Source organism: Peromyscus leucopus, chromosome X (genome assembly GCF_004664715.2).
Source record: "Peromyscus leucopus breed LL Stock chromosome X, UCI_PerLeu_2.1, whole genome shotgun sequence".
Taxonomy (NCBI): Eukaryota; Metazoa; Chordata; class Mammalia; order Rodentia; family Cricetidae; genus Peromyscus; species Peromyscus leucopus.
Window position 1 is genome coordinate 128,172,995 of NC_051083.1, and position 24,339 is coordinate 128,197,333.

The following is a 24,339-nucleotide window of genomic DNA, read 5'->3' on the forward strand; positions in this document are numbered from 1 at the left end:
CTGTAGAGGCAGAGAGGGGCTTAGAGTGGCCTGGAAGTCTCCACTTCCTGAAGCTCCAGGGGGTCACCAGAAAAATTGCCTGCTGCCTGGGCTCACTCAGCTGCCAGGCAAGGCATTCAACAGGACCTGCTTTAGTGCTATACCAATACCTCCTTCTTGCTGAAAATCCTACTACACCCCCAGAACCTCAGAAAGGTAAGATAGGCAAAGCAGTGTCTTATTTCAAGTAAAAGTACTTGATAATTTTATACCTTAAAATTGACTGACAAATTTTGAGTAATTCTTGTATATGGCTAACAACATCACCTCACAAGAATTTAAAAACTTTTTTGTCTGTATGATGAATGATATTCTCCAGGAAATATATGACCTTCCTCAGGCATATTTGGCCTGTACCATTTTGGCATTCATCGTAATAATTCACACAGTGTTCAAGCACTGGTTTAATAATAAAAACAAAGATGAGTCATTATTGGGACTGATACAGGCTTTCAAAGATAGCAATGAAGGCTTACAGAAAAAGATTCCTTCTCTGGAATCCGCTGATCAGGATTTACAAAACAGGCTTGTACCCAAAATTGATCTTATTGATAATAAATGTGAATATTTAATGGACAAAACACTAACTCTCCAGACACTTATAAAAAGGAAAGATTATCATTAATTGATAAGATAAGGTCCATGGAAACATGTGTTTTTGAGGAACATAAAAACTTCTATGATTGCATGAGAAATCTGGAGTCTCTTGCAAGAGAGGAGGTTCACTCCCTAGAACAGACCCTAGGTGCTTCTTTGCAAGCCCTAGAAGAGACTCTCAGTAAACATGACAAGGGACCTAATAAGCAGAAGGGCAAGACCATAAAGGTTGTAATATCTCCAAATGGTTCTCAAACAATGGCTTATCCTGTCATCATCCATGAGAAGCCAGCAGATGACACACACCCTGAGCCATATAATACATATACATTACAACCAATTTCAACAAGGGACTTTAAAAATATAAAGGAAGCAGTAGTTACATGTGTGATACACTCCACATACGTAAGACAGATGTTAAATTCGTGGTCTACCTCACATAGAATCTTTCCAGATGACTGGCATCAGTTAATTTCAGCTGTTCTAGAATATACCCAGCAGTTACAGTGGAAAAGCTGGTTGAGAGAAGAGGCAAAAAATTTAGAACAACAAGGTAAACTCAGAGGTTTTGTGATCTCCCAAGATCAAATACTTGGTGAGGGATGTTTTGCTGACAGGAATGTACAAGCCACTTATGATGAGCATACAATATTCCTATGCCATACAGCAGCTCTAAATGCTTGGGAAAAAATTCCAGAATCTGGAAACCAACTGAGGTATACACAGAGATATTTCAGGGACCGCATGAACCCTTCACTGATTTTATACAAAGGATGAACACAGCTATAACAAAAGCTGTATCAGATAAAGAATTAAGAAAAGTATTAACTGAGTCATTGGTGTTCGACAATGCTAATGCAGAATACAGAAGAATACTTACACCATTAAGGATCAGATCAGCTCCTTTGGAAGAATGGATTCAGTATACTAATGGTGTTGAGTCTCTTAACTACAGTAATGAGGCTTGGAAAGGAGAGACAAATCCCAGAGGTGAAAGAAGGCCCCATGGTACCAAATGTTTTAAATGTGGTACACCAGGTCATATAAGTAAAAACTGTATGTGGGGTACTTCTAGAAGTAATACTCCTTTTAGGAATAGACTAAACAGGAGACCCCAACCACCTCCTGGATTATGTAGAAGGTATGGCAAAGTCCAACATTGGACCGATGAGTGCAGATAAAAAATAGATATATGAGGCAACCCTTTACTGATGGGAAACGCCTCAGGGGGCCTCTTGCAGGCCCCCAAATCAAACATAATATGAACATTTCCAGCCACTGTGGAAGAAATTCCTCTCCAGGACAAGTGAATAAACCAATGCCTAATGTAAAAACCGATACTGCAATGGATGATAAAACAGCTCTGATAGATGGATCACAGTTTACAAAGAACATAATAAAACAAATATTTTGGCAGACTTCCATAAATGAACAAAGACCAAAGCTTAGAATTTGAATTAATGGCCTGGTCCTGGAGGGCCTCGTAGACACAGGTTCAATTACACCAAAATCATGCCATCGGAATTGGCCTCTTCAAGAGGTAGATGTCCAACATTTAGGGATTGGCACCCTATCTCAGATAAAACAGAGTTCAAGATGGGTGGAATGCATAGGTCCAGAAGGACAGAGAAGAAGGCTGAAGCCATATGTAGCAGTAAATTTTTGGGGCTGAGATCTGTTACAACAATGGAATACCCAGATTAAATTCCTACACTCTCAGAAAAGGAATAAAGACCAATGCATGTTTCTAGGAATAATATCATAACATGCTATAAATAAACAGTCACCAACCATTCAGGTTGTATACAAACAGAACACAACTGCTACTGAACTGTCAGAAGTACCAACTGCCTTACCTTTAAAATGGCTAACTAATAAACCTGTCTGAGTTGGACAATGGCCTTTGACAAAAGAGAAGCTACAAGCTTTAGAACAGCTGGTTCAAGAGCAGTTAAATGCTCAACACATCGAAGAATCTACCAGCCCTTGGAATTCTCCTGTATTTGTAATTAAAAAAAAAAAAGATCTGGTAATTGGAGAATGCTGACAGATCTGAGAGCTATTAATAAAATAATTCAGCCAATGGTCTCCCTACAGACAGGGCTGCCCTTGCCCTCTCTGCTGCCAAAAGAATGGCCTATAACAGTTATTGACTTAAAAGACTGTTTCTTTACCATACCCTTACAAGAAAATGATAGAGAAAAATTTGCCCACCCAGTACCTAATTATAACAAATCCCAGCCAGTCAAGAGGTATCAATGGAAGGTCCTCCCACAGGGAATGTTAAATAGCCCTACCTTGTGCCAATAATTTGTGCAAAAACCATTAGAGATAATTCGTGTAAATTTTCCACAATCACTGTTATGGATTCTTATATGTTGATACTAATATAAACTATTTTTATATTCCTGTTTAAGATAATTTGTATATTGATACAAATACAGAACTATATTTATTATAATGTACATATATTTCTACTCTTATTTGAAATATTTGTATATTGATGCAAATATAAATTTATATCTGTCAAACTTTATGTATGTTCTACTTCTGTTTAGTATATTGTGTATATTGATATATATTTAAGATTATTGTCATATTGTATATTGCACTATATATTCCTACATCTGTTATAAATATCTTAAGTATTGTCACAATTTTGAAGTCATTGTTCTTTACCATACATTTGCTTATAGACTGTTTACCTTGTTTACATGAAGCTTTAGTCCTTAGGTTATTTCAGTAGATAAGACATACAGATTTCTAGTCACCTATGGTTGTCATCTCTATAGTTACATTAGTTAGGTTATCCAGATTATACAGATACATAGGTCAGATGGACAGATAATCTTCAAGCACTTTATAGACCTAGAGAATATGGCCTTTAAATAACTTAGAATTCTGTTGACATGAGACACAATTGCTCCTAGCAGCACCAATTTGATCCCAGAATGTTGGGCTTCTAAGTCATTTCCATTTGGAAATTTGTCTTCTTGGCACAAAATGGCCAACTGGGCAAAGAACTGCCCTTGCCTCGACTGCTGACAGTACGAATGCTGTCCTTTCTGGACAAGCAGGACACAAGGTAAGCGAACACCGTACTTTGCCAAGACAGTGTAAGATGGTCTTTCAGAATTCCTGCTTCTGAAAATGGTCTGTCAGATACTCCAGGGCTGTAGCCAATTTGAATGAACCAACAATGCTGAGAAATATTTGGTGACTGTTCAGGCTGCCAGCTGTCTCAGTCTACTCTTGCAAGATTCTGGAAAGTTGCTTGCATCCATCTACCATTTCTCAGGTACCATTATATTCCTTCTCAGGCCTTTGGTGGGATTGAAGACTAGCAGTTATATTTACAACTTTGTTGTACATATAGATAGATAGATAGATTAGAGATAGAGATAGATAGATAGATAGATAGATAGATAGATAGATAGATAGATATCATATATATCTTAGATAGAACATATTAAGTATTAGATTCAGGTTCTTTAGGATAGGACACCTTTTGGAATGATCATTGTAACATGCCATTTACCTATACTCTAGACTTCTCTGGATTTTAGTATGTGTTTCTTGCTTGATATTGTTCACATTGGTTGTAGTTCCATCTTATCTAGGTCATTACCCCTCATTATTCCTGGGCAATATTTGATAACCATTCCTTTGTATATAGTCTTGTATTACGTTAGAATCTTCTTATTTAGACAAAAAGGAGGAGATGCAGTGGGTAGCCATTCCAGCTTTGATCTGGAAGTTCCAACCCCCAGTGAGGCTTTGGTAACTGTCATGCCTATAAGGCAGGGCCAAGAGAGGACCTTGAAGACCCAAAATCTTGATGGGCCAGCTCTCTCTGTTCCTGGACCCTGGATGCTGGAGGTTGACCGAGCAGAGTTCCAGATAACACTGTTGGACTGTGACACACCTTCCCCAGACCCTGCGATCTACATATCCCTTCATTTGTAAGTTATGCCACTAATAAACTTTCCTTTTGACTACGTGGAGTGGCCTTAATAATTTCACCAATACATTCTGCTGGATCTTGTTTGTTATCTGTTAGCAATGTTTACTAGTTTTAAGTGTCCATTTCTTTTTCTCCCTTGGAAAACTTTTCTTAAATATTTTATTCTTGGACATATCTCAATTTTCAAGTGCTTGTTATATAAACATGTTTGAGAATCTAAGTTAAACTCCTAAAATTCATGTTTTTGTAGCTAGAGTTTTACTCTCCGGACCCGCCAAGCTCTGGCAATCCCATAACCCACTTATAAAATAAACATACAGACACTTATATTATTTAAACTGCTTGTCCATTAGCTCAGGCCTACCATTGTCTAGCTCTTACTCTTATACTCAGCCCATTTCTGTTAGTCTATATGTCGCCACATGTTCCATGGCTTTACCTGCTGTCTTTACATGATGCTCCCTGGATGGCAGGCTGGCATCTCCTCATCTCCCTTTCCTGTTCTCTCAATTCTCCTCTCTGCTAGTCCTGCCTATATTTCCTGCCTGGCTACTGGCCAATCAGTGTTTTATTTATCAATCAATCATCCACAGCAAAAAAGCCAGGAGTGGTTGCAGGCATTTGCAATTCCAGCACTCAGGAAGCTGAAAGAGGAAGATCTGTGAGGCTTACTAGTTAGCCAACCTGGCCTAATCTGTAAGTTCCAAGCTAACAAAAAAGACTGTCTCAAAAAACAAGGTGGATGGCTCCTTAGGAATGACACCTGAGGTTGTGTTCTGACCTCCACATGCATGTTCATACACATGTATGCTCAGCCACACACACAAAACAGCACCCCACATGAACACAACACACACACAACTTATCCTTTTAAAATTTTTATTGTTGAGATTATAATATAATTGTATAATTTCTCCCTTCGCTTTCCTCCATCTAAACCCTCCCATATATACATACCTACTTTCTCTTTTTCAAATTCATGGCTTCTTAATTGTTACATGCATATGTATATAAATATATTCCTGATATATATTATACTGTTAGGAATATATTTTATTCCTAAATACGATCATTATTCAGTAGTGCTCTTATAATTGGGATTTTAAATTCTTTTATTTTATAATAGTCAACATACAGAAACATGCAATTGATTTCTTTATATTGAGTTTGTAACTTTTAACATGGAAGCCATTTGCCTATATGTTGTGTGGGTAAGAAGTATAGGTATGTCGTGTGTGTGTGTGTGTGTGTGTGTGTGTGTGTGTGTGTGTGTGTGTTGTATGAATATGGTGTCTGTATGTGTGGTGCATATATGTGAATGTGAAGATACATGCATCAATGTGTATGCATACAATAGTTTCCTTCTACCATTCTCCACCTTTTTCCCTTGAAATGGCATCTTTCACTGAACTGTGAGGTTATTGCTTTAGTTAGGCTAAGATGCCAATGAGCTCCCAGGATCCACCTGCCTCTGCCCTGTAGCACAGAGGTCATAAGATCTGAAAACATGCTAGATCTATATATGGGTATGTAAGATTCAAACTCAGGGCCTTGTGCTTATATAGTAAGCTCTCTTGCCCATGGGGTTATCTCCTTAGTCTCCTCTTTGCTTTGTTGGTAAAGAAGGAAAAACTGAGAGGCTAAAATATGAAAGACTGAAGAAAATTTCATAAATTTAATTTTGAAGTTATTTTAAACAATTGTAGAGCATAGCTAATACTCGTCCTATCTTTCCTGTATTAGAACATAAGAATGTTTGATTAATCATGAGAATAAATAATTTGGCTTGTACACTATCTAAAAACTATACAACATTGACCATACTTTGAGTCTATTTGAAACAAGTAACACTGATGTTAACTAACGGGTCCTGACTCCCAGTTCATACTCAGTTCTGAGCATGAAATCACAAGGTGTAAATTGTGAATACAACTATTTAGGCTATTTACATTTTTCCTTATTAATACCTAATGTTATTAATTGTAGTTAAAGCTAATTGTGTTGATTACTCATCCATTTACTAAACCATTACTGATCCTCTACTGAATGCTCAGTGTTGTTCTGCATACAGAGTATAAAAATATAACTACAACAGAAAATAACACTTTATCCTTTCTAAGCTTTCCAGAAACAAAGATAGACAATAAGCGAATAAATAAATGTCTAGTGTAGGAGATGGCGATATGTATGGTGAATATAAAGTAGATGACATTACTGAATGACTGGTTGACTATTTGCAAATGCCTGCTTGCAAATGGTGCTTCATATGTAAAATGAAATAAGAATGGCAGGATAGCATCAATCATTTTAAAGATACATAAAGAATGCTGCATATAAAAGGACAAACAAGTTAGTGGAAATTAATGTGATATCTCTACTACACTGAGGAACTTGATGTGTTCTATCAAATAAAAGATCAGTAGAGCCAAGGGCAGGATGATATGAGGTAGTAGTGATGGTACTCAGGAATATGTAAACAAAAGCAATGGGTACTTGTAAAGGTAATAAATGGCACACTTTCAAAGGGGGCATATTGTAGGAAATGTTAATTGTGCCCAATTTTAGCAAAAAGCCTGAGGCATCTGTTCTAGTAGTGACTTTTAAACTCCAGCATACTTTAGAATCCCCTAGAGGGCTTGTTTAAAAGCACAAATGTTGTCTCAACCCCATACATCCTGGCTCAGTCATCCTAGGGTAAGTTCGTGAATTTGCATTCCTCACTACTCCCCAAATTATGCTAGATCTGCTTGTCCTAAATTAAAAACTGTTTTGAAGAGGTTTTACTCTTCAAATTGAAATGTGTGGACACCTGGTTGGTCCTTAAACTCATAGTAAAAACTTCAAAGGAATTGCATCACCCCTTGTATAAAGGATATTCAGAAGCTGGAGATGTATCTCTGTTAACAGGGTGCTTTCCTATCATGAACAAAGTCAAATTTCTAGCACCACATAAACTAAGCATGATGACATATGCCTGAAATGCCAGCACTTTGAAGGTAATGACCAGAGGATCATAAGTTTATGTCCATCTCCACTACATAGTGAGTTGGAGGCCAGTCTGGAATATAAGAGACATTGTCTTTAAAAAATTAAATAAAATAGCTGGGTGATGGTGGCACACACATTTAATCCCAGCACTTAGGAGGCAGTGGTAGGCTCATCTCTGTGAGTTCAAGGCCAACTTGGGCTACAGAGTGAGTTCCAGGAAAAGCACAAAGCTACACAGAGAGACCCTGTCTCGAAAAACCAAAATAAATCAATAAATAAACAAACAAACAAATAAATAAATAAATAAAATAATTTTAAAAGGATATTCAGGAATGCTCCAGACAATATCTCTTTGCATACTTTGATAAAAGGATAACATTTTTGTCTGTATTTTTCTTAGATAGGTATCTATCAAAATGCTTTTAGAATAACATTATAGTGTTTTCATATCTATGTGAAGCTACAAGACAGAGTCCAGGTACAGCTTTTTTCATTAATGTAGGTAGTAAATAATCTAGAGACTATATTTATTAAAATTATCAATATCTCTTGATTATGATTATTTTACAGAAAATTGCATTGCTATGTTAAAATAAATAAAAGTACATAATAAGTAGTAATAAAATTTATGTAAAATTTGAAATAAGTAAAATTTTTTAAATTATTCTGAAGAGGAAACAAGAAGTCAATCTGAGGGAGAAGGGGGTGGGAGAAACTGGAAGGAGTGGAAAGGGGGAAACTGAGATTGGAATGTATTGTATGAGAGAAGAATCTATTTTTAATAAAAGTAATTAAAAAATAAAAGAATAGAGTTGCTTATGGCTCAGCTCCAATTTATCTTCTACCATTATTAATATTTCAATGAAGGATGATGCACTGATCAAATAACAGAGAAAATTCTTTGAATTTACAGACTAACAAAAAGTTATAAGACATTACAAGGCAAACCTACTAATGGGCACAGCTTAGAGATGTGCATTTTGCCTAGAAGTAATATATTAGTTAGAAAATTAAAAACAAGGAAAATTTTGCAAAAGTTGTGTGGATAGATGTTTCTATAAAACAAGAAGTAGGAGGAGAAAGGGGAAGAGAAGAGGAGGAGAACAATGATGAGAAAGATGTGGAAGAAGATATTTGTATTGTCACCCAAGAGTATACTCTTTGCAGAAGAGGATGTAAATAATTAATTGAACAAGATGATGTGTTTTGTGACTATCATTGAGAATTTTTCCCCAGGTATTTCTGTTATTACTTAGCAAGCTCATGAATAATAAGAATTTTGAATGAGTTTGAGGACTGAAGGTACAAAAACAGTAATGAGTACCACAAATGGGTTCAGAAACATAGATTGTCACTCACCAAAGCCAATTTGACCATGACCAATTCTAGGTGTCAATTCTGTTATAGCAGAAATCAATGCTGAATAATTTGTCAGGTTGTAAGTCAGTCACCTGGTAATAAGTTGGTATATTTGAATTCCATGTGTACCATAGACAGGCTAATGCTTTGTTCTTACTGAAACAGATAAGTTACTCTGAAATTCTCTTTGGTGAAGGCAATGATTCTGCCAATTCTACCATCATAGGATTTAATAAAATGTTTTCATGCTTAAGTCTTAGTTATATTGAACTAAAGCAATTTTGTACATATTCAAGATAAATGAATTCTTAAAATTACAAGGGATTTGTAATATGCCAAGCATATTTTTGAAACAGGATTCTGATTCCTTGTCAGAGTATATGGTATTAGCAGTCAACAGTGACCCAAGTTGGGTGTGGGATCCCGCTGGGAGATTGGCTCCCACATTTTATGATAGGGTACTCTTGAGGAGTGAGGGCTAACAGATATTTGTTAGAAGGATAGAGTGAAGAGAAAGAGATAAAAACATAGGATAGCCTCAGGAGGGCCTATATCATTATTCACCAGGCCCTTCTGTCTCTTCTAAAGGCATTTTATAGGAATGCCAAGGGGCAGAGCAAAAGACCTCCCCCTAACACAGTGAAGTGCAGACCCTTTTCAATCACCTTGTAACCACACACATGGTCAAGAAATCCTTTAATGCATCCCTGCTGGGTAAAATAAGCTCAGATCTCACTAGGAAAACTTTGCAGGCCTCCACAGTTGGGTCAATCAGATTTACTTTTCCAGAAAGCAATCTCTAGTGAATCTAGAACTGTAACATGTTATCAGTCATATCATACTCTGAAAATGCTAAAATATTGATAGCTTTTTGAACAATAAAATTGATACAGAGTAAAAGATGTGAAAGAGAGACACAAAAGGCAATTTTTCAGAAATAGAGATTAGAAGCAAAACACAAAAATCCTGGTAGCATTTTAATTTCAGAATTCAGTCACTCATTCCTTGGAGGCCTTGAGATATTTTATTCCGTGTATTTGTTATCTTTCTATTACTCTGACAAAACACCATGACAAAGAAAATTTATAAAAGGAAATGTTTAATTTGGCTTACTGTTTCAGAGGCTGAGTCCATGACAGCACTGTAAATGAATGTTTTGCTCTGTCCCGCTCTATACCACAGCAGCTTATAAGATAATAATTCAGAGGTTTAATATTAATTAAAAACTGTTTGACCTATGACTCAGGCTTATTACTCACTAGCTCTTACACTTAAATTAACCCATTTCTATTAATCTATGTATTGCCACATGGCCATGGCATTATCAGTCTGCTGGCATGTTGCTCCTTAGGCAGCTAGATGGCCTCTGCCCTGACTCTACCCTTCTTCTCCCTATCTCTCTGCTTGGATTTTTTACCTGGATCCTCTCCTGACATATCATAGGCCAAGGAAGATTTATGTATTAAACAATGGTAGCCACACATATCCTCAGTGTACAGTAAGACCATAACACAGCACTTCTCCTTTTCTGTCTAATCAAAAAGGAAGATTTTAATTTTAACTAGTAAAATTACACTTAACAAAACAGTTTTCAAGCAAGAATTACAGTTACAATATCTAGTCTGTTTGTATTTGGCAAAATTTAAGAAAATATTCTATCATATATCCTATATTTGTGAGTTTAAAGTTTCAAATCTAATTCAATATAAAAAAAAAATAAAAAATATCTATTTCAATTCATCAAAGATCAAAATATAAATTAAAGTAAACTGAAGTGCATTTAAGCAACAAAACTCAAAATGAAGAGACATTGACTGCCTGACAGTCACCAAATTCTCGAATATTGCATCATCTTCAGCCTATGGGCCTAGAGTCTCTGGAAGACTTTTTAGTGAAGCAGGAAATTGAAGGACTGTCTCACCTATTGTCAAAATTTGTCAGTCATTTTTCTCAGTGTCTTGTAGAATGTCTGGCAGTTTCTTCTATGAAGCAGGAACCTGAAGGACGATCTCATGTAGTCAGGTTTCCCTGGTCCCACCCTGTCCCTGCAGTCCAGCATGCCACTTATAAAATAATCACTCTGAGGTTTATATTAATTATAACTGCTCAGCCATTAGCTCAGGCTTATTGACTATCTCTTCATTTAAATTAACCTATAATTCTTATCTATGTTTAGCCACATGGCCTTTTCTCAGTTCTGCCTTGTTATCTTGCTTCCTCTGTGTCTGGCTGGTGACTCCTCACTCCATTCTTCCTCTTCCAGGCATTCTCCTAGTCTGCTTACCCCACCTATACTTCCTGCCTGGCTACTGGCAAACCAGCATTCTATTAAACCAGTCTACAAGAGCATTATTCCACAGCATTTTTCCTTTACTGTCCAATCAAAAAAGGTTTTAAATTTAACATAGTAAAATTACACATAACAAAACAGTTATCAAGCAAGAATTACAGTTATAATATCTAGTCTATTTGAATTTGGCAAAATTAAAGAAAATATTTTATCTTCTATCCTATATTTGTGAGTCTAAAGTTTTATATCTAATTTATCTTTTATCATAACTAAGGAAAATTATAACTATGCAGTCCTCAACTCCATCAAAGACCCCAGAAGGATATAAGTAAACAGGAAGTGCATTATAAGCAACTGCCAAAAATCTAGAATGACAGACACAGCTGTCTGTCTGGACAGTCACCCAAAGTTTCTCTGCAACATTGGGCTTCCATCTTTAGCCTATAGGCCTAAAGTCTGTCAGTTGCTTCTCCCTGTGTCCTACACAATATCTGGCAGTCTTCTATGAAAATCAGGAACCTGAACGACCATCATACCTTCTTTTTTGCAAAATTTAGTGCTCATTTTTCAATGGGTCCTGCATATCCAGTTGATATAATATTTTATTAAGCAGTCCAGGCAAGAACAGTTTCTAGCCTAAATGGCTAACTTTGCCATAAGGAAAGCAAACTCCATATGGAGTTTCTTTGATGCCCATCATCTTCTTTGAAGGAAATTGGTGTTGCTAGGAGCAGATGTGTATCACTGTCCATAAAGTCTGAATTTAAAACATTTTAAATGAAGTATTCTGTAGGTCTTTGAAGTATTTGAAGATTACCTGCCTAATTGAAATATATATATATATATATATATATATATATATATATATATATATATATATATAATATTCTGGTTGTTTTTTTTTTTTTCCACTCAGACCCTACGTGGTTCAAAACTAAGACCTGAGCAGGATGGGCAAGGTGTCTTTGGGAAGAATTCCCCCAGCACCACTGCCCTGGGCTCTGGTCCCTGGGGACATTATATTTAATATATTTTATATAAATACACAGAGGAATAGAAAATATAAAATCTGAGAGACTGGGGAGAAGTGAGGAACTTGGAGAGGCCACAGTTGCAGATCTTGCTCAGGCTAACTTGACCTCTTCTTTGATCCCTTTGACTTCTGGCTTCTCCTCCTTGGTTTTCTCCTCTTCGTGACTTCTTTTTTCTCTTCTAGATCTTTTTCTTTTCATTCTGTTCCTGGATTAGTTCTTTCCATGAATCTAGAACGGTCGGGGCATGGATGTTGTCAAGTCTTTTGTTATAATTTCTTGATTAGTATTTCTCAGAACACGCTGAGTCTAGTCTAGTATTAGAAGGGCTGATGTGGCTTGAGTATCAGTATCATTTAGGGATCTCTGTGTCCAGGGCCACAGCTGTTTCGTAAGTCCAACACCGAGTAACATTATGGATGGAATATCCACCTCCTCCCAGCATTAGCATAGGCAAGTTGAAACTCTTAACAAACTCCATGCACTTGGCATGCCCTTTGATGATCAGATTGAAGCAACCTAACCTATCTTCAGATAGGGAATCTGAGCCACACTGTAAGATCACTGCACTGGGCTGGAACATCTTTATTACTTTGGACATGACTGGCTTGAAAATGGCTTCATAGGACTCATCATCGGTCCCATCTCGGAGGGGGTAGTTAACAGCATAGTACTTGCCTTTGCCAGCCCCAATATCCCATAGGTCCCCAGTTCCTGGGAAGTACTCTCCATACTTATCAAAGGACACAGTCATGACCTGGTCTGTGGTATAGAAGGCCTTTTCCACACCATCGCCATGGTGAATATCAATGTCAATATACAGCACCCTCTGGTAATACTTTAACAGTTCCAGCATGGCCAAGATGATATCATTGATATAACAGAAATCAGATGCTTCAGACTTCTTTGCATGATGCAGACCCCCAGCCCAGTTCACAGCGATGTTCATCTGCTGCTTATTCAGTTTCACAGCACTTGCCACAGAGCCACCAGTAAACAGCTGGCAGAACTCAAACAAGCCATCAAACACTGGACAGTCCTCACCAACAGTGAATCTCTGTATCTGCTTGCTATACTCAGACATGTTATCTGGGCAAATGGAATGCAAGAACTTAATGTAGTCATCACTGTGGTACTTGGTCATCTCCTCAGCATTAGCTTTGTGAGGATGATAGATATCCACTGGTAATCTTTTAGGGATCCTGAGAAAATTATAGTTATATCTTGGCTGTAGTCTGTGAGGATGGATTGTCTCCGTCTATTGCTTTGAAACTGATTTTGGATGTTGGATCACCTGGGCCATGGTGTCATCAGAGACCTTTCAGGGGGTCTTGGCTGATCAAATCATATTAGCCTGGAAACAATCCACAGGTTCTCATCTTCTGTGGAAACAAAAGCAGAACCTCTTTTTCAAAGCAATGTATCCTTAGACACAAATTTTGAAGTCAAGATACCTTTAAAATATACATATTGGTTTCACTTAGTAGCCTTTACAATCAAATGTCTCTCTAGTTAAAAATCCCAAAGACAATATAATTCAGACTCTGTGTATGATTTCCATCTTCATGTGGCTTATTTCTTATATTACTTTTACTGTCTCTTTAAAGACTTTTTTAAAACTATCTATTTCTTTATATAACTGTATATATTCCTTTTGCTCTCTCTTCCAGGCCTACATACATTTTTACACACACTGTAAACTGTTTAGAGTATTATTCCATCTGAATCTGTCTTATTGTGAATCTATAATCCATCTCTGACCCGATTTTAAACTGTTAAATTGCATGGCTAAGACAAAAATTGGAAGCCTTGCCTGCTGACCTCACCCACTTCAGCTTCCCAACATGATGGAGATATCCAGGAGAGTCACACTTGCCCTGCTAAGTCTGGGGTCCATGCTATCACCAAGTAGAGTACAGCTGGCCCATAAACTTTTATTTTTTTCTGTATGACTAAAAGCTAAATCCACCACACAGTATGCTGTACAGCTTGGAGGGAATCTGTGTACCTTGGTGGGAATCCACCATGCTGTAGCTCAAGCCCACACACAGTGAACCCACCATGGCCAGAGGACATGTCACTGTACCTCGGCCTGCCATGAGCAACATGAAATATGAAGTTCACTTAGCTACGTTTATAATCTCTTCTTAAGTACTATCAGGTTTTACATGGAAACTCTTGCCACCAAGTCTAGGAACCATTGTAGTCAGGTTTCTCTTGTTCTGCCTGGCCCAACAGTTGGGACAAATCTCTCACATCTGCATCTTGCAGTTACTTGGCCCCAAGTAAAAACACAGAGGCTTATATTATTTACAAACTATATTGTCTATGATTAGACAGAAAAGGGGAGGTTTTGTGGGATGTCTTTCTGTATGTTGTGAATATGTGTTGCTCTGATTGGTTGAAAAATAAAGCTGCATTGGCCTATGGTAAGGAAGCTTACAAGTAGGCGGGAAATCTAAGCAGATAGGCAAGAAAGAAGAAAGAGAGGCAGAAGAGATGCCAGCCGCCTCCTAAGGAATAGCACGATGTCAACAGACCAGTAATGCCACAGCCAGGTGTCAACTTATAAATTATTAGAAATGGGATAAGTTATAAGAGCTAGCTAGCAAGAAACCTGCCATAGGCCACACAATTGGTAATTAATGTAAGCCTCTGAATGATTACTTTATAAGCAGCCATGGGACTATGGAGCCTGGCAGGACTGGAGAAAACTTACAGTTTTGGCAAAATTAAGTGGTCTTCCTATGGATCCTGCATGTCCAGTTTATACAACATATTGTCAAGCACTTCAGGCAAGAACAGTTTCTTGCCCAAATGGCTAGCCTTTTTCCACATTGTAAGCAAACTCCATAATGAGTTTCTTCAATGTCCATCATCCTCTTTGAAGTAATTGGTGCTGCCAGGAACAGACATGTCTCACTGTCCAGAAAAGTCTAAGTTCTTAAAACAGTTTAAGTGCTGTATTCTGTAGATCTTTGAAGTGTTCAAAGATTACCTAACTGAAATATATTTCTGCGTATCTAAAAAACCCAACTAACATGACTATAAGTTTGACTATTTTAGGTGATTATTATTTTGTGTTTTTTTTATTATATACTATATTTTTCATTGAGCTGCATAAACACAATACCTTAAACAAAAGTAGAAACATACACACAGTATAACAAAATTGACCTTAAATTTGTATTAACAAAATTGACCTTAAATTTGTATTTGTAAACCAAGATCCATTCCAATGTAAAGTATTTTGAGATTAACAGTTGTTTTTTGGATTAAATTTGATTGAATAATCTACCTCTTTTTCATCATCTCTATATCATATGCCCCTTTTCTCTTTTAGAAAGACATTGACTATGAACAATAACAATTTGTAACCAACCTTTTAATGTAAAACAAACATTTATAAACAATATTTTGGGAATTTGGGTGTAGTTTTCTATACTACTCCCTGCTGATTGGGGGCACTGGTTATCTTATGGGGATCCTGAGAAAATGTAGAATTATGGTTAAATATTGGCTGTAGTAGTCTGTGAGGCTGCATCATCTTAGCTAGTTGCCTTCAATCTGTTTTGGATATTAGACCATTTGGGCCACAGATGTCATTGGAGACCTTTCAGGGGGTCTTGGTTGATCAACCCATATTAGCCTGAAGGCAATCCAAAGTTTATCTTCTGTGGAAACAAAAGCAGAACCTCTTTTCCAAAGCAACATATCTTTAAACCCACATTTTGAAGTCAAGCTACCTTTAAAATATATATCTTTGTTTAACTTAGCAGCCCCTACAATCAAATGTCTCTCTGAAGTTGAAAAAAAATCTCAAAGACAATACAATGATATACACTATCCAGGTCTCTGTGTATTTTCCATCTTTATGTGGCTTTTTTTTTTTTTTACTGTTTAAGGACTTCATTTTTTTTTCTTTCCCAAGACTACATGTATTTCTAAATACATTGTAACCCATTTAGAGGTTTTTTCTTTCCCCATCTGAATCTAGATTTATCATGTATCTGTAATCCTTTTATGACCAGGAGAGTTTGTTAATCTGTGCACCTAGGACAAAAGCACGGCTTTGGTTACTGGCTCCTCCCCACTCAGGCTTTCCAACATGGCACAAGTACCAACAAGTCATGCTTACCTCCCTGATTCTGGAAAGCAGTATTAAGTAGCATGGAGCTGTGTTTTTAAGCCTGTGGCTGTGATCTCAAGCCTGCAGGCAGCAACTGGGAGAATGCTCTCTGTACTGTATTCTATGAGAGAGACTTCAGGAGCTTGCTGCTTAGCTCATGACAGCTGGCATCCAGCTCCATCTCATAGGCAGCTGTCAGGACACCCGTCTCTGTGATGCTGATGGCATGAGACTGTGAAACTAGGAAACCCAGTGTGGTTTCCTTTCTGTGCATTTGAAATCTTCTATGCTTTTAGATTTGTGTGTGTGTGTGTGTGTGTGTGTGTGTGTGTATGTGTGTGTAGCAGGTTTTTATTTTATTTCATATTTCTAGAATTTTTTAGGGTTTTATTTTTTTTTTTGGTTAAGAAAAATTTTTCATTCATTTTACACACCAATCAAAGATGCCCCTCTTCCCTCCTCCTGCCCCACAGCCTCCCCTGAACCCACCCCACACTCCCCCCCCACAAGAAAGCAAGGCTTCCCATGGGGAGACATATCCAGTAGAGGCAAGTCCAAGCCTGTGGTTGATACATTATACACCCCAATAAACTTTACTGGGGGTCAGAGAACAGAACAGCCACTATATTAAACCTAGAGGTTAGGCAGTGGTAGCATAAGCCTTTAATCCTAGGATTCCAGAGGCAGAGATCCATTCAGATCTCTGTGAGTTCAAGGCCACACTGGAAATAGCCAGGGATGGTGACATACACCTTTAATCCTAGCACTTGAGATCTCATGTCTTTCTTGGGAAAGACACATGCCTTTAATCCCAGGAAGTGACGGCAGGAAGCAGAAAGGTATATAAGGTGTGAAGACCAGGAACTAGAGGCTTTGTTAAGCTTTTAGACTTTTAGCAGCAGTTGAGCTGAGATCAGGAGAGGACTCAGAGGCTTCCAGTTTAAGGAAACAATATCAACAGAGAAATTGTGAAAGTGAGGTTAGCTGTGGATTGTTCTACTTCTCTGATCTTTCAGCATTCACCCCAATACCTGGCTCCAGGTTTGTTTTTAATAAGACCTTTTAAGATTCATGTTACACAAACACTTTCCCCTGCCTCAAGTCACCACTGGACAGATCTGCCAGCTCAAAACTTAACAGAAAATTAAGGGACCTAACAGATGTTATAATGCAAATGGACTTAATTGATATCTACAGAATATTCCACCCTAACAAAAAAGAACATACCTTCTTCTCAGCACTTCATGGAATCTTCTCTAAAATTGACTGCATACTCAGTCACAAAGCAAATCTCAACAGATACAAAAAAAAAATAGAATCTTTTTAAAACTTTTTCAGGTCTATGTGGATCAATGCCTGATGGTGGGCACCAAATGTAGTCTAACACTTTTCTCTGTCAGCCCCAGTCCCAGAGTCTTGCAGCCACTTTTAAAATAGTCATTCAGGGGCTTAATATTAATTACAAACTGTGTGGTCTATGGTTCAGGCTTATAGCTAACTAACTCTTACATCTTAAATAAACCCATTTCTATTCATCCATATTTTGCCATATGGGCATGGTGTTGTTACTGGACTGCTATCTTTGGGAGGCTGGATGGTCTCTACCCTGACTCTACTCTTCTTCTCCCTGTCTCTCTGTGTAGATTTCCTGCCTGGCTCTTATCCTGCCTAACCATAGGTCAAAGCAGCTTTATTTATTAACCAATGGGAGCAACATATTGACAGCATACAGAAAAACTTCCCCACAGCACAACAGAGCAGAGGCATTACAACAGAAATATCAGGATTAGAGTTCACAACTCAAGCAAGCAAGAGGCAGAAAGAAAAGGCACTGGGAAAGGCTTGAGTCTTTTGAAACATCAAAGCTGACCCGAGTGACACACCTCCTCCAACACAGGTATATCTCATAATCCTTCCCAAACTGTTCTACTAACTGAGGGCCTACATGGGGCATTATGAGAACCAGCATATTTGCTGTTTCACTTTGCTTTGTTTTCTTGCACGGGGTTTGAACTTAGACTAGAGCCTAATGAAAGCAAGCCCTCTACCATCAAGTTATATCCCTAGTTCATTTTTCTTTTTTTTTAAAGCTGTTTCATCTTATTTTTATGAGACAGGATGAAATTGAACTTCATCAGTTCCCAGCATCAACATGGTGGGTCACAAATGTCTTTATATCCAGTTTCAGTAGATCAGATGATCTATTCTGATCTCTGAGGGTACCAGGCACCCACATAGAATGCACACATACAGGCAAAACACTTATACCAATAAATATAAATAAAAATAAATAACTCATAAAAGCATATATGATTCTCCTGAATCAGTCTCCTGAGTAGTTGAGATTATAGGCCTGAACCCACAGCTATATCTGGAATTTAAAAAATAAGTTATATTTCCTTGCTTAAATAAGATAAAGATTTATTTTGATGATCAGTCTCTTCAGAAAAGTTGTCCATATTTTCTAAAGAAGAAGGAGACATGGTTAATTATGATATTATACCTGCATTTTGCTATGGCATTAATGATTTATGTCTATGTACTTCTCAGTTGTTTTTTTGCTGTTTTTTTTTACTGTTTGATCCTTGAAAATAAAGGTCATGTCTTTCAGATTTGCCTCATAAAGTTCCTTCCATATAGAAGAAAGAGGCAATTCTAGAGATGTTTATGACAGTAACTGGAAAAACAGAGTATGTGAACTTGGTTCATTTATCAGTAGGATTTGCTAAAAAGTAAGATGATTTGCTATTTTATTGAAGGAAAGAAACTGCTTTATATTATCATTTCAGACTTTCTATTAAGTTCAGTACCCGAATGCCTGACTTCTGTAGATGCTAGGATAAATCAAGGCAGACAAAATATATGTTCATATATGTATAGCATTTCTATTTCTCATGTCACAATCTTTTGTAGTTGAAAAGAAAACATGAGTAAAGAGTGCTTAAATCAGATGTATTCAATCTTCTTAAAAAATTTAGAAAAAAAAAAAACAGTATAGAAGAGAACATCTGAGCCTATCCTCTAAAGGCATGGACACAGCATCTTGACATCCTGAGAACTGATGTTTCACTCACAAGCAAGATAGTAAATGATCTCTGAATAACCCACGCATCATAAAATAACCCCTCAGGGAATCTTGATGACTTATCTCAGTACTCTTCTTGAACACAGTTGATCTGTTCTGTGGACCTTACTAATTGGTTAGCTATTTAAAGAAACTAATCCAGAACCTTGTAGTTGCTCAATTTTCCTTAAGCAGCTCTATCTAACTGGTGAATCCCTGAATAAATATCCAGGTTTGAACAACTTTACCAAGCATACTTTTACATTTCAGATTACACCATTTAACTTTTTCTCTGTGTTTTATGAACACAAGGAAAAATATTCAGATATTACCTCAAATACAAAAGGTCACAGCTTTATAGAAAATGTTTTAGATACATTGCCATTGATGCCTACTTTAGTGATACCATATTCATAAAAAATGCCATGTACATGAAAATTAAAAAGTCACCAGGCTTACAAAATCTCAGACAGGATTTCTTTAATCAAATGAGGGCAATATATTAACTATTGAAGACTTTATGCATGCTAGTATCCTATACTTTAGTCACAGTATATAAAGATCTAGCCAGTATATTGATAATACCAAAAGTCATCCTTCATAATGTTTTTGAATCTGAAGAGTTTTCCTCATTGTACTTATTCTTGTAAAGCATCAAATCTTCTGTTCTTATTGAAATTAATCTTCAGAATTTGATATTCTTGCTATTAGAAATTAGGTCACTTTTATTGCCAAGTGGGCATAAATATGCATTTTAACATTTACCTTTAACACAGATGTGACTATGCTGGCTATATATCTACACCCAGTTCATTTGTTCAAGTAGTGTGTAAAAGGTATGGAACTGACACAAATTTCTGGAGTCATTCTAATCATCATTATGGTCTGAAGTTATAACTTTCATCCAGAAAATGATTGGTCTTTTCTCTCACAATTAGACTGTAGTGGATTGTAGACTGACACATATTTGCACCAGAATGCAGTATCAGAAGGATCTCACTGAATAAAGCACATCACTTCACTGGAGGTAGAAGATCAATCACTGTCTAGATCTATTCCACCTTCATGTGCTCACTCCAAAAGCATTCATCAGATAATAGTCTTTGAGTTCTCAAACATTTGCTGTTCTCTTGACAAACTAATCAAAAAGGAAGATAGACAAACAGATCAGCACAACTATATTAGACTCTTTTATCTACAATGACTATATTCCAAAAACACAATATGTGCTTAAAACTATAAATAGTAGCAAATCCTATGTATATATGTGTTAGATGGCTAGTTGTTTTATTTTTTCCAATGTGACATAAAATAAAGTTATCTGGGAAGAAGGAACCTCAACTAAGGAATCATCTCTACCATATTGTCTTGTGAGTCATTTTCTTGGTTAATGATTAAAATGTAACACCCATGAGTAAGTTCATTTCTTTGGCATATCTGAATTGCTGGCATCATTATTCGTGTACTTTTGGACTAATATTGAATAAAATAAGGGTTACCAATACATAAATAGCATGATATGATAGGAACCAATCAACTGAGAGGAATAATGAGTTACCAACAGGTGAGCATTTTACAAAATGTGTATATGCTGAGGAAGAGGGTGATAGACCTTCCATTTGGGATGGGTCTAGATGGCACATGGTTCCAAAAACTACAAAGATAGTATATTATTTAAATCTCATAAATTCTACATTTCTAGAATTTTATATTTAATCTTTTTGGACCATGTTGTTAATACATAATTGGAATGAGGAAAATGAAACTTAAACTAATTAAGGGTGGATTACTCTACAATGTTCAAAGTACACGATGCATATTAGGAGGTTAAAAGGTAGGATCATAATCCTGAGTTGGGAGTGGGGTGATTGCCTTTACATACTAATTACAGATGGTAAAGATCAACCTGATAACTTAGATATACTACCTTAAATAAATCTAGTAGTTATTTCACATTTAACATACTTTCATTAAGAAACTTTCTATGTTAGGCCCCTTATTAGGTAACAAAAATTACATGTTGGTTGAGGGTGGATATGATCAAACTATATTATATACATATACAAAATTTTCAAAGAATAAGCAAACACTATTAAAAATATATAGTCCTGACTATAGAGACTTTTGAAAGAAAAACTAAGTGTATCAATGATTGTATTAGACAACAGACCAAAAACATACTAAAATATATTAGAAATACACATCAGATTTTGTGAGAACATAGAATAAAATGTCCTCAACCCTCTCCAGGAGGACCTGGGGAGTTTAATGATAGAAATAGAACATAACTAAAACCTGAAAAAATATAATTTATAAACATTTTCATACACAGGAAAAGAGTAATATTTATTCTAGACAGAGAGAAAACATAGGCAAATATACAGGAGCTTTACAGTCCTTAGAATGTTAGAAGGAAGCAATCATCTGGTAAACTTGGAGCATGAATTACCAGGAAGAATTAAACGGGGGACAAAATTAAGAAGTGGAAGTAGGGGAGCATGGATGAAGTTGGAAGGAGTGGACTTGAGAGTGGGAGAGAGAAAGGTGAAGGAAGAAAGTGGTATAATTATATTTTACTAAAAATATATAAAAACATATTCTTAGGAAGAAGTAAGATGTTTTTAGATTGTGAGATCATTGAATTACAAGATTCCAAAGTCAAATTTTACAAAATAATGTTTTAGGAGAGTGTAAGAGAGATAAAAATGAAGTGGTACAAAATCATGGGACTTAGCTAACTTGTCCCTGTGTAGCACTCCCCTCTGCACCTTAAATAAAGACTATTGCTATTCTGCTACTTAAAATGCCATTAGTAGGACTAATAATAAAGATGAACTATTAAAAACAATATGTGGATTGTAATTTTCAGTCCATGATATCAGAATCTGAATAACTTGTATAAGTATGAATGTGACATTAGAGAAATGGGGAGACTAATTAGAATGGTATTGTCATAATTTAACTAATAAGTGCTTTGGCATGAAAAAGCAGTTGGCACAGAAAGGAGTTCTAGTCTTGGAAATGAATAGGCAGAGAAGCACAAGAAGGAGAAAGGTATTCAATACACCTGAAATATTTTGTATGCATATCTGAGAATGCTGCAAAAACCAAAACAGAGTGGAAAAGGTGCAAATGGGGGCATTCTATGCTTACCTGCACTTAAAGGAAATGTTGATATTGTCCAAAAATATGTAAATTCCTCTATCAAGCTTTGTACTTTACAATATGGCATTAGCATATTATTGGTCAACTCCACCTATCAGGTCATCTTTACAATGTCTAGTATCACTTGCTACATTTTCCCTTTTGTTTATATTTACTTGAGTTTTGCCACCAGAATTTTAAGGCCTTGTGAACAAATGTTTGAGTCTGGGACAAGGTAGACACTTGGCCAGCTATCTGTCTCATGATTAAACATACAGTGATGCACTTATGCTAATTTACATCTACTTGTTGAAGAAATGCTAGCCTGTCTTCTTACAATCTCAAACTCTAAATACTTTATACCCTGGGGAGTAGATGGTAATAATTGGTTTTTAGTCTAAGAAGAAGCCATCTTGGGTTCCACCATCATTTATTCACTTTCTATCTGAAGAAAAAAATAACAGAGCTATAAACATTACTTAAAATATTTTCCATTGAAAACTAAATTCATTCATGCTAATATATATTTAGATTAATATATAACAGAAAATAATGTGATGATCATGGTACTAGTTATAGAATAGTCAACTAAAATATTCATAAATGCTAATTCTAGTTAAAACAACATTTATTTCTCTATTTCTTCTTTTGCTAATTTACTCAGACTTAAGATTGTTAACAGATATGAAAATGGATACTCATGATAATAACCAAGAGGAATTATGTACTTTATAAACACATAGTGTAGAAAATATTTAAAAAGCAGTAGGGAAAAACCATCAGTTCTGCTTTTAGAGGAAAATTCAATTGATACTAGCAAATACTTACATAATCAACACTTAATGAGCTGCAATGTGCAGCACTCCTATTAATTTCCAGCAGGTATTATAAGTTCATAAAATCACGTTATTTTAAGCAGGGAAAAAATTCATAACTATTACAGAGAGGCAAAACTTACCATAATAAGATTTTCCCCCTTCCTGACATTTTAAATGCCTATAATTTTAGTCACTGAGACCCTGTGTAAAGTTTTACTAGAAGAAAGCTGAAGTGCCTTATTATCTTTGCTATTTATAGGGCACAGATTCACCTAATATCTGGGTCTCTGGCATCCTTGTTTTCAAAGCCAGTATCACAAGTGCAGTGACAACTTCCTGTATAATCAGAGCATATAATTGACCTTTGATTGAATAAAAGGCATAGCTAAATTTACTTACATCAAAATTTCCATTTTAAAATGAAAGGGAAACTGACACACAATAGATAAATCAAAATCATAATGGAATTTCAAAATATGTGGTTAGAATTAGTGTGCAGAAAGGTCCACACATTTTCATTTAATTCTTTTACTAAATGTGGCCAACTGCATGGGTCTCTGAAGGCTTTGACAAAGGCTTAATTTTGGAATACAATATGTGTGTTGATCTTTGTATCCCTGTACCTAGTTAAATTTTACTTTTAAATAAGTTTTTGCTCCTTTTGAAACATAATATTAATTAAATTGGAAATATTGTCCTTTATATTTTACCACACATAAAAATAATAGTATAACTTCCAAAATTAAAAGATTCTTGCAACTCATGAGCATAAGATATACACTCATTAATTCACATATTCTTCAATTTATTTAATCAGTAATTTAAATCTCACAGACCTTGCATCTTCCTGGTTAAATTTACATGTAAATACTTTCACTTGATGTTCTTATATGTAGAACTGGTTCTTCATTTCCAA

The 24,339-nt window shown here is 36.2% G+C and overlaps 1 protein-coding gene across 1 annotated transcript; it reads right to left on the reverse strand.

The window, feature by feature from the left end:
- Positions 1 to 12,620: 12,620 nt before the first annotated feature.
- On the reverse strand, positions 12,621 to 14,532 carry LOC114683075 (histone deacetylase 1-like). The gene is made up of 2 exons (XM_037198815.1): positions 14,525 to 14,532; positions 12,621 to 13,470 (listed from the first exon to the last, which is right to left on the reverse strand). Exons 1-2 carry the CDS (start codon positions 14,530 to 14,532, stop codon positions 12,621 to 12,623), a joined length of 858 nt encoding a protein of 285 aa, XP_037054710.1.
- Positions 14,533 to 24,339: the final 9,807 nt, after the last annotated feature.